The sequence below is a fragment of the Pseudophryne corroboree genome, chromosome 2 (assembly GCF_028390025.1).
Source record: "Pseudophryne corroboree isolate aPseCor3 chromosome 2, aPseCor3.hap2, whole genome shotgun sequence".
Lineage (NCBI taxonomy): Eukaryota > Metazoa > Chordata > Amphibia > Anura > Myobatrachidae > Pseudophryne > Pseudophryne corroboree.
The window spans coordinates 375,545,460-375,557,646 of NC_086445.1; the positions used below are offsets into that span (position 1 = coordinate 375,545,460).

The window sequence follows — 12,187 nt, forward strand, 5'->3', positions numbered from 1 at the left end:
TTTAGCAGTTGGGCAAAACCATGTGCACTGCAGGGTAGGCAGATATAACATGTGCAGAGAGAGTTAGATTTGGGTGTGGTGTGTTCAATCTGCAATCTAAATTGCAGTGTAAAAATAAAGCAGCCAGTATTTACCCTGCACAAAAACAAAATAACCCACCCAAATCTAAGTCTCTCTGCACATGTTATATCTGCCTCCCCTGCAGTGCACATGGTTTTGCCCAACTGCTAAAAAATGTCCTGCTGCGGAGCTGGTGGGAATACATTGGAATACATGCTGCATGGCAAGCGGGGTACATACTGGAAAGAGTCTCTGCACATTGCAGGCAATCATGGAACATGCTGCCAGGCTGAGGATGTGACCTCTGTAGGCCAGTGCAACAGAGCACTGGTTAGTGAAGATGCAAGAAGCAGATTCCTAACAATTGGCACTCCTATTATGTATATCAATAAAATGCATTCTGACTTCTAGCCCAATCCATGGGGCAGATGAATTAACCTGGAGAAGGCATAAGGAAGTGATAAACCAGTGATATGTGCAAGGTGATAAAGGCAGCAGCCAATCAGATCCTAACTGTTAATTTACATATTGGAGCTGATTGGCTGGTGCCTTTATCACCTTGCACATATCACTGGTTTATCACTTCCTTATGCCTTCTCCAGGTTAATGCATCTGCCCCCATGTCTCGTGAATCCTCAGCAGCTTTTCCATACAGCCCTCAGCAGCTTTTCCATACAGCTGCTGCAGCCTACTTACTTAATTATGCTAATGCAAAAATCCGCCCGTGTATGCCAAAGATCCATGAGTCTCCATGTGGAAGCCTATCCCGCTCACTATTCTGCAGCCATCATCATTAGTAACAGATATGCACCCACCCAATGCTGTGTTCAAAAATGAGTCTGAAACAGGCGTCCCATTTCTGCCCACATTCTAAGATCAAGAACAGATACCAGTTTACATGCCCTAGACTCTCCCACACAACATTTCTGCACACTTGCATGGCTGCCACCCAGTTACTGCCCAGAAATGCCCATTTCACGGAAAGTGAGGACAATCAACGGACTGATCAACCCAAACACAGTGGCGATCTCTGGCCGAGTGTGTATGATTTAACAGGCACATCGGCTTTTGCCTTACTTTGGCACATGTGCAGTTTCTGAAATCCATGAGCTACATTAGCATTTTCACTTGTACCCAGCTTGGAATCAGGCCCTTTCTGTGAATTCACCCCACTGGATAAATTGTGGAACCATACCTGAAATGCAAGTTGCTAATTTGCACTACTGGTTTAAAATGTATAAGAAATGTATAAGAAATGTTCTTACAAAGTCACTAGATGCAGGTATATAAAACATTAGAAACAAAGGGGGAGATGTATGAAGCAGTAAAAAGAGTGGAGAAGAGAGCCAGTGAAGAAGTTGCCCACGGCAATCAGTCAAGTAACATTTATCAACTGCATTATATAAAAATATACGTAGCAGCAGATTGGATGGCATGGACTACTTCTCCATCTTTCTAAACTGCTTCAAACATCTCTAATGTTTCAAAAGTTTAAATGGGATAAGAAGACAACTCATTATTGTGCACTTGCTAAATTCTCAGCACTCAAATTAGCACTGAAACAGGGGCAAAACTTTTTTATCGCTCAACCTCCGTGACATTTACATAAGCAGGGCTGTTAAATGCTTCCCAAGTTTTGGCATCACAGCTTGCAGTACCTGTAACTCTTGCTAGCATCATGACTAAACAGCATGCATCCTAAGGACAACAATGTTCAGATGGTAATTTAATCAACATAGAAATGAGTTCCGCCTAATTGCAAATGATTGGATTTTATATAGTTAATTTTCCAGCACATCTGATTGCAGTCCTGATGAACTGGAGAGCTCCAGTATGGCAGTGACGGTAATAATATACCATTCAATGTCACAAAAGATCCTCAATGTATTCTGCCCATAAAAAGAGGAGCAGTTTAGACTGAACATCAGCGTTAGTGACTTCAGTTGCCACAGATACACTGACGGATAAAATGATCTATGAGCACAGACTAGGCAGATATTTCCCCATGCTGATCTTTTCTATTATGACACAGCTTAAAGCATTTTAGCTGAAGAGAACTATATTGATCTATAAACGTCAGCAAACTCTGCTTTGACAACATAAAATGGAATTATGTGTTGCTTTGAGGAAGGGTAAATGATTCTTTTATTTTTCAAGAACCAATTTAGATTTATAGCTTGGGGAACAGGAGACATGTTTTGTTAAGTCATTATTTCAGAGTTTGTCTTTAAATGTTTAGAAGTTCTGGGGTCAGCGACCTCTTTATAGATATTTCACAGCAAGTACAGTATATTCACGAGAAGTCAGCATAAAATGTCAAACAGTGCTAGCAACAATATCCACATCAAACACTGTAAACATGGTTTTGTTTTTGTATAATAAAAATGTTCTATCACTGGGAGGGAGAGTAGCAATTTCTATTTTCTTTCTTTTAAAATAATTATACATTAAAATGCCTTCATCATGATCAAGTTGATAATAGTGACTGGCGTCTCCAGAATGCAACTTCATCAAGATACTCTTTAAACATATCTTCATGCACATACATTTAACACACTAAGGGCCTAATTCAGACCTGATCACAGCAGCAAAATCTTTCTCTAATGGGCAAAACCATGTGCACTGCAGGTGGGGCACATATTACATTTGCAGAGAGTGTTAGATTTGGTGGGTTATATTGTTTCTGTGCAGGGTAAATACAGGCTGCTTTATTTTACACTGCAATTTAGATTTCAGTTTGAACACACCCCACCCAAATCTAACTCTCTCTGCACGTTATATCTGTCCCCCCTGCAGTGCACATGGTTTTACCCATTAGAGAAATTTTTTGTTGCTGCGATCAGGTCTGAATTAGGCCCTAAGCCAAGTCTGATATATATTGAGAGGTGTGCAAGCCTATATAACCACGTAAATATGCCATTTCTACAGCATGTATTTTAGGTCTACATTTTGGATGCAATTTTGGTGTTATTTTAACTGTTTACCAAAACATAGTAAGGACACGGTTATATAAAATTTCATAGTGCAGACTATCAGCTTTAATTTGAGCGTATTCACATCCAAATCACAAGAATGGTTTAGGATTTGCAGCTGTTTAATATGTAGCCTCTTCTTTTTCAATGGACCAAAAGTAATTGGACATTTGACTAAAAAGCTGTTTCATGAACAGGTCTGGGCTAATCCTTCGTTATTTCTTTATAAGCAATGCAGGCAAAAGGTCTGGAGTTGATTCCAAGTGTGGCATAAATGCAGGCAAAAGGTCAGGAGTTGATTCCAAGTGTGGCATAAATGCAGGCAAAAGGTCAGGAGTTGATTCCAAAGGAGCTCTCAATACAAGTGATAATGGCCATCCTTTGGCTGTAAAAACAAAAATAATCCATCAGAGAGATAGCTGGAACCTTAGGAGTGGCCAAATCAACAGTTACATTCTAAGATAAAAACCGAATTAAGTAGTGAGCTTGGCTACATAAAAAGTCATGGACATCCACAGAAGACAACAGTGGTCGATGATCGCAGGATCCTTTCCCTGGTAGATAAAAACCCCTTTGCAACATCCATCCAGGGCCAGACTGGACTTCAGATGGCTTGATGGGCCGGGACGGTCACAAAGAGAGACTGGGGCTGACCGAGCAGCTCAGCCTCCCAGCTTTCTGTTCAGCACATGGAGACAGGGGCTGGCCCCATTGTCATGCACATAGAGTAATATGCCAGGGATATTTTAGAGCCACAGCCTGTCCCAGCATCTATCCAAGTGAAGAACACTTTGCAGGTGGTAGGCATGTTATTATCCACGTCTACCATAAAGGGAAGACGTAATGGGAGCAAATGTACAGGGTCACCACAAAGTGCAAACCATTCATAAATCTCAACAATAGAAAGGCCAGATTAGACCTTGAAAAAAAAAAGCCAGCCCAGTTCTGGTACTGCATTCTTTGGACAGATGAAACGAAGATCAACCTGTACCGGAATTATAGGAATAAAAACGTATGGAGAAGGCTTGGAATGGCTCATGATCCAAAACACGGTGGAGGCAGCATGATGGAATTGGCATGCAAGGCTTACAATGGCAGTGGGTCAATAGTGTTTCTTGTTTATGTGACAGAAGACAGACGCAGTCAGATGAATTCTGAAGTGTATAGGGATATACATACTGTTTGCTCCGATTCAGCTAAACGTACTTGGACGGCGCTTCACAGTTCAGAGAGACAATGGGTCTTATTCAGTAAGGATTGGAAATTCTGATAATTAGCAGAATTTGCAACCCTTCAGATTACATGCTGAGGGCCACCCACTGAGTAACAGACCAGTTCTTTTTTTCTTGTCAGGTAGAGGCCATTCAAAAATGTGGGGGAGCTTCACAAGGAGTGGGCTGAGGCTGGAGTTAGTGCATCAAGAGCCACCACACACAGATGGATCCTGGACATGGGCTTCAAATGTCGTATTTCTCTTGTCAAGCCGCTCTTGAACAACAAACAACGTCAGAAGCGTCTTACCTGGGCTAAAGAAAAAAAGAGAATCTATGGGGCATTGCCAAGAGATAGATGAGAGATATGAGACCGAACAATGCAGAAGAGCTGAAGGCCGATATTGAAGCATTCTGGTCTTCAATAACACCTCAGCAGTGCCACAGGCTGCTAGAAACCATGCCACGCTGCACTGAGGAAGTAATTCATGCAAAAGGGGCACAAACAAAGTACTGAGTACATATGCATGATTATACTTTTCCAAGGGCTGACATTTCTGTATTTAAAATCCTTTTTCCATTAATTTTATGTAATATTCAAATTTTCTTGATTGATATTTTGGATTTGGGGTTATCTTAAACTGTAAGCCACAATCATCAAAATTATAACAAATAAAGGCTTGAAATATCTCACTCTGCATGTAATGAGTTTATATAATATATTAGTTTCACCTTTGAAGTTGAATTACTGAAATAAATGAATTTTTGCATGATATTCTAATTTTCTGAGTTTCACCTGCATATGGACCTAACTGCATAAGGCTCTACGTATTTATTTAAAGAATGTTCAAGTTTAACCGGTTTAGTATCACACTTTTATGTCATCATGCCTTCTTTATGAAATCGTTCACATGAGATTGGTGTACAGTAAGGGCTACTGACCAAAGTCTCTATTGTGTAACACACACACTTCCCGACTGCTTTACTTCATGTAGTTTCCTTTTAAATATCAGGAATTATAAATCTGTTAATTGTTATACTGCATCTCTATTAAGATAACTAAGAGGACATCTGTCTTTTTACAGCAAATGTGTCATTCATTAAATGATTACACAGCAACTTTTTACTAGCCGTATAAAGATAACAGAATTACCTTTTGACAACGCAGATACAGTGATAGGAATCATGTCGATTTTACTTTTAAATGATCAGAAATAGGGACATGCAAAGGATATTTTTAGATATTAAAGAAAAATTATATGAGAGTGTTAACATTTTATTCTGTGTACCTGCATCACAAAACTAAGTGAAACTTACGGGGTCTTTCAGATGTGATCGCTGGGCTGCTAATTTTGCTGTCCTGCTATCAGATAGTCGCTGCCTCCAGGGGGAGTTTAAATGCGCTGTGCAAGTGTGCGTCTGCATGTGTACACCGAGCTGCGAAAATCCAGTTTATGCAGTTTCTGCACAACCCAGGACTTACTCCTCCAGTGTGATGAGAACAGGCTGATCGGGGCCGGAGCCGACGTCAGACACCCTCCCTGAAAACGCTTCGTAACGCCTCTGTTTTTTCAGACACTCCCTGTAAGCGGTCGGTCAGTTGCCACCCACAAACGGCCTCCTCCTGTCAATCACCTTGTGAACGCCCGTGGGAATGGATTTTTCGCACCATCCCGTATTGACCGGCGATGTCATTTGTTGTCTGATGCACGTGCGCATTGCGGTGCATACGCATGCACTGTTAGGACCTGATCGCCCGCTGTGCGAAATGTACAGCAGCGATCAGATATGAATCACCCCCTTAGCCCCTTCATGGAGGTTATAATAGTAAATTATATTCCTTACAAACCTTGTACTGTCACACTTAAAGACCATAATTGGAAGGGGTGTGGTTCATCAAATCGACAGTATCTAGGTCGACAATGTTTAGGTCGACCACTATAGGTCGACAGTCACTAGGTCGACATGGATGGAAGATCGACAGGGTTTCTAGGTCGACATGTGCTAGGTCGACAGGTCTAAAGGTCGACATGAGGATTTTTTTTTTTTTTTTTGGTGTCGTTTTCTTCGTAGAGTAACCGGGATCCCAAATTAGTGCACCGCGTCCCCTCGCATAGCTCGCTTCGCTCGCAATGCTTCGGGCATGGTGCCTTCGCTCCGCTACCGCTTCGCTTGGCACAGATTACCGTTCCAATCGTAGTCCACGTGGATCGTTAAGTATGAAAAAATTCAAAAAAATAATTTAAAAAAAAAAACATGTCGACCTTTAGACCTGTCGACCTAGCACATGTCGACCTATAAACCCCGTCGACATTCCATCCATGTCGACCTAGTGACTGTCGACCTATAGTGGTCGACCTAAACATTGTCGACCTAGATACTGTCGATCTTCAGACCGGATCCCAATTGGAAGGCAGCATGTTTGACAAACCCTAGAGTGGGAATCTATGGATCCTGACAAATATTGGCTGCACTGTTGTAGTAGTGATTTACAGTAGCACACTGTTTTACCTGGTAGGCACTGGTTTGCTATAAAAAAAAAAAAAAAAATCAGCTGATTTTTTTACTAGTGAACCAGAACATCTTATACATTTTATGTTTGAAACAGAGAGAAAATAAACAAGCTCATCTATGCAATATGGGACTGCAATTTAGATAAAGAGAACAAACATACTGAGATTTTGGAAATTATATCAACTACCAACTCTGTGAACCAAAACTGCATTACACGTGTGAATAATGTCCCATTAAATAATACAATTACATGGGATCTACTGTATATGTGTCCTGGATACAAAAATTAAGATTACACCAAACATGGCAGACAAGAAAATCTTACACTTCTTTAAAAGGGTATGCAGTCGGTATATTGACTTTTACTGTGTTGACATCAGAATGTTGACAATTATGAATGCAACATGGTCAAAATGTCCACTTCTAACATAAAAAATGTTAACACGGACAAAATGTCAAAATATGACATGTCGACTGTCGACACACCTCAGAAATGGATCGTCAATGCTGACATAATATCCTGAACCCTTTATAAAGGTGAATAGTTATATGATCATGCAAAGAGTCATCATAGCTACTGCCAGAGATGTGCAATTTACCTACCTTAAAGAAGTCAAAAAATGGTATGGGTTGCACAATTGGACCATACAGGCTTTCGTTGTGGTCGAAAAAAAAGAAGTGTGTAAAAGCAGCATCTATAATATCTCGGTGTTTTCTACTCAGTTTCACGAGCTCCAGTCTTTCTTTACAGCTGTCTCGTCCTCTCCAAAAGGCAGTGTTATTTTTCTCTTCCCATTTAGGACTATTGTGTGCCTGAACAGACATCATATCTAGGCTCACCCTATGGAAAGGAAAACAGGAATGAAGTAAAGTAACCATCCCATGCAAAATATTATCATGGTGCTTAGTGTAAGCATCCACAATTAGTAGCACTGAAACAATTTCATTATATTATATTTTATAATATATATATTACACACAATTTCTGCATAACTATAAATACTTTTTAACATGTTTCCATGCTAGATCTTCTACATCTTACTTTGCAATTTTAACAAAGTACTAAACAATTCTTGATTCTTATAATTTTATTAATAAGGTGGCAAAATATATGGTTATATACACACACACACACACACACACACACACACACACACACACACACACACACACACACACACCACACACACACACACACACACACACACACTATAAATAGTACATGTTGGGCTGTCCCTTTAAAATAATGTACTTGACCGGGTGCTAATAGTCAAATATATCATACAGATATACAGCACTCCTGGATCAAAGAATCACACTATGACACCTGCTGAAGTTAGAGCAACGTTTCTAGGTAGCGCCGGACACGGAGGCTGTGGGACCCAGGCCGACGGGTGTGATTATATGGTGGAGGGCTTTTATAAGGTGGGCATGATATCTGTACCTTTTGTATCCTGGTGAAATGGAAAATGATCCATAAAACGTTGATCTAACTTCAGCTGGTGTCACAGTGTGGTCCTTTGATCCAGGAATGCTGCATGTCGGTATGATATATATATATATATACACACACACACACACACACACACTATATGGACAAAAGTATTTGGCCAGACCTGTTAATTATTAAATTCAGGTGTTTCAATCAGAACCGTTGCACAGGTGTATAAAATCAAGCACCTAGCCATGCAGTCTGCATGGGTCGTTCTGAAGAGCTCAGTGACTTCATGCATGGTACTGTACAGGATGCCACCTTTGCAAATTTCTTCCCTGCTTGATATTCCACAGTCAACTTTAAGTGATTTTATTAGAAAGTGGTAGTGTTTAGGAACAACAGCAACTCAGCTATGAAGCAGAAGTTCACGTAAAAATCACAGAGCAGGGTCAACGACTGTTCAGGTGTATGGTGAGTAAAAGTCGCCAATGTTCTGCTGATTCCATAGCTGAAAAAGTTCTGAACTTCCACTGGCATTTATGTAAGCACAAACACTGTGCAGCGGGAGCTTAATGGAATGGGTTTCAATGGCCGAGCAGCTTCATGCAAGCCTCACATAACCAAGTCCAATGCCAAGAGTCGGATGGAGTGGTGTAAAGAACACTGACACTGGACTGTGGAGCAGTGGAAACGTGTTCAGTGGAGTTACAAATCCCGCTTTTCTGTTTGGCAGTCAGATGTTCGAGTCTGGGTTTGGCGGATGCTGGGAGAACGTTACCTGTCTGACTGCATTATGCCAACTGTGAAGTTTGGTGGAGTAGGGATAATGATATGGGGCTGTTTTTCAGGATTGGACAAGGCCCCTTATCTCCAGAAAAGGGCAATCCTAATACTTCAGCATACCAAGACATTTTGAACAATAATATGCTTCCAACCTTGCGGCAACAGTTTTGTGAAGGCCCTTTTCTATTCCAACATGACTGTGCCCCAGTGCAAAAATCAAGGACTATAAAGACATGTTTTGATGACTGGCCCGCACATAGCCCTGACCTCAACCCCACTGAGCAACTTTGGGATGAACTGGAATAGAGATTGAGAGCCAGGCCTACTCATCCAACATCAGTGCCTGACCTCACAAATTGCTTTACACAATAAATGGGCACAAATTCCCACAGAAACATTCCATAATTTTGTGGAAAGCCTTCCAAGAAGAGTGGAAGCTGTTAAAGCTGCAAAAAGGGACCAACTCCATAGTAAAGTATATGTATTTGAATTAGAGATGTGCTCCGGCCCCGAATATTTGGATTTGGATTCATTGGCAGGATTTGGATTTGCTAAACAGCCGTGACAGGATTTGGATTTTTTTTACAAAATTTACAAAAAAACGCCAAAATCACATATTTTTTGCGTTTGTTTGGGGGCCCTAGAGTATTATTAACCTCAATAACATTAATTTCCAGTCATTTGCAGACAACTTTTACCACCTTAATGCTCACAATGTTGTTTTTAGGTCAAAGTCTGCAGCCAGCTGGCTGGTTACTTACTACTAGGCGACAGAGCTGTGGGACAAACAGACGGCAGTTTGTAGCATATCTATGAAACACTGCCACACAGCGGTGGGATGAATGAACGGTGGTGCAAGATGGAATGGTCCTTGGGCCCTCCCACCCACCCTTATGTTGGATATTAAACAGGACATGCACACTTTAACAAACTTATCATTTCAGGGACAAGGACTGACACACTTGTGGCTGAAATTATTGGTTTGTTTGTGCCCAAAAAAAAATAAGCTACCATTTTCCTTAAAGCCACAGCTCTACAGAGTCTACAAGATATCATCGCCACTGCCATCCTCATCAGTGTGTACATCCTCCTCATCATTATACAACATTAATTCCTCCCGGCTGGAATCCCCCATTACAGATGTAATTGCTGGGTGTTGCCTTATAGGTAATTGTCTGCACTTAGTATAATATTAGGGCAATGGATGTTGTCTGAATCAAAATATAATTCATTATAAATAGGCAATGTAACCATAGTGAACAGTATACTGGATATATATAGTAAGGAATAGATATGAAATAAGTTTGAATGTATGAGGTAATGTTTAGCTGATTTAAGAGATTAGGTTTGTGTATGTGTTTACATAGATATACTGTATATTTGTGTTTTACTGCAAGATGGTAAAAAATAGTGTAGGGAACAGGTTTATTCTGCTCTAGCCATATATAAGGCTAGAGAGGTCACAGTATAATAAAGAATGCATTTACAATCAAATGGTCATTGGAATTCACAGGTGTGCTTACAGTAGATCAGAATCAAGATTGCAATACCTATCGCAATTATAAAACTGGTTTGTCTATTGTCCAGTAAAGGTTAAAGCTAGGGAGCATAAATTAACTACTATGAAAAGAGATCACATCCATTGATAAAACATGGTGTAACCCACCCCAGGAAAACTTGTCAATACAACAGAACTTTGGATGAAAAGACATTCCAGATTTTACAATACTATACTTGCTTAAGGCAGTGTGGACACCACACTTTTATGACACCATGCCTCTGTGAACAGGACACGACAGCCCAGTTCAATGTTTGTTTTATTACACCTTGGAATCTGACAAACCTATAATTATATTTTGCACTGAGAACTATGAGAATGTGTTAGTTTGAATTGGTAAAATATAGGATAAAAAGAGGTAGGTAGTTAAGAGTTAGAAGGAAGAGGGAGAAGGAAGAGGGAGAAGGAGGGAGAAGGGAGGAAGGAGAAGGAGAGAAGGAAGGAAGTCAGTCAGGAGGAGAAGTCATGGAGAAGATGCAGGAGGAAAGGATCTGTAACTTGCAAGTATAAATATGATAGTAATTGAAACTGTTTGTGAAACTTATGTCATGTTGTTTTATGTTATGTAACGAAGGAAGCATAGCATAGCTTAATATAATAATTAGTATATATATCACTACTGTGTATATCTTATTCTGTACGATTTGATCTGCCTGTAAATAAAGAATCATATAAAAAGAGCGGTAATATTCAAGCTTGAACTCTCTTTAAGGAATCTTAACTTCATAATTTCATAAGTCATATATATATATATATATATATAAGGACTGCATATATTTATCAGCCACTTAGTAAGCCTGACATATTTGCAGATATATATGATAAACGCATATTAATTAAAATATATCCATATATTAAATACCATATATGATATAATAAATATTAATATTCATAAATATGATTCCATAAATCAATATTGGCGACCACGGAAGGGACTTGTTATTACTGAATCTGATTATCTGATTTATAATATTTATGAGGAGTAGCAAATGCTATAAGCTGGCTACCAAATCTGCAGAATCACGGTGGGGATGTATCTATGAAAATGTATTACCATTGTGTAATGTCAATTTTGTATTCTGTATAACCTAGGATAAATGTGTTAGTGCAATATACGTTATTTTAACTAACATAATATCTATTAGGAAGCAGCACCAATGGCTGTAAGCCTGCTGGCAAAGTACAAGATCACAGTGGAATAGGTTACAAATGAGAATAAAGAATTTAAAGGCCTAGAATAGAAAATGTGCACAGTGGAAATGAGTATTTCCAAATAAATGTATAAATGTACCAGGTATTAGAGTTTAACCTTAAGACACCGGTCAATCTTAAGGAGAGGATACCTTCAGTACTAAAAACAAAGAATATATAAATTTAGCATTGCAATGTTAAATATGCAAAAAGTTGCAGCAGCATTAGGAAAAATGCGCAGAACTGCGGCTTTAGAAGCCAAACAGAAATGTAAAGAAGGATCAGGTTCACGTCTTCGTAAGGCGTGCCTGACCATTAATGCAAAAATGCATTCATTATTTAAGTCCCTTAAACAGAAAAATAAACAGAAAAAGTTTGGGGCAGAAGCAAAAAGCCTGGCAGATTGTAAGCAAACTGTCATGACCTCTCAGGAGGAGATAAAAGAAAGTACAAGGGAGAACAT

The 12,187-nt window shown here is 39.7% G+C and overlaps 1 protein-coding gene across 5 annotated transcripts in view; it reads right to left on the minus strand.

The window, feature by feature from the left end:
• Window positions 1-12,187, minus strand: part of POGLUT2 (protein O-glucosyltransferase 2) — a 181,386-nt gene that overhangs the window by 57,554 nt on the left and 111,645 nt on the right. For all 5 annotated transcript variants that reach the window (XM_063953206.1, XM_063953205.1, XM_063953207.1 and 2 more), the window contains one exon: window positions 7,361-7,598. In XM_063953206.1, coding sequence (XP_063809276.1) covers window positions 7,361-7,598 — 238 coding nt within the window. The remainder of the gene's footprint in view (window positions 1-7,360; window positions 7,599-12,187) is intronic.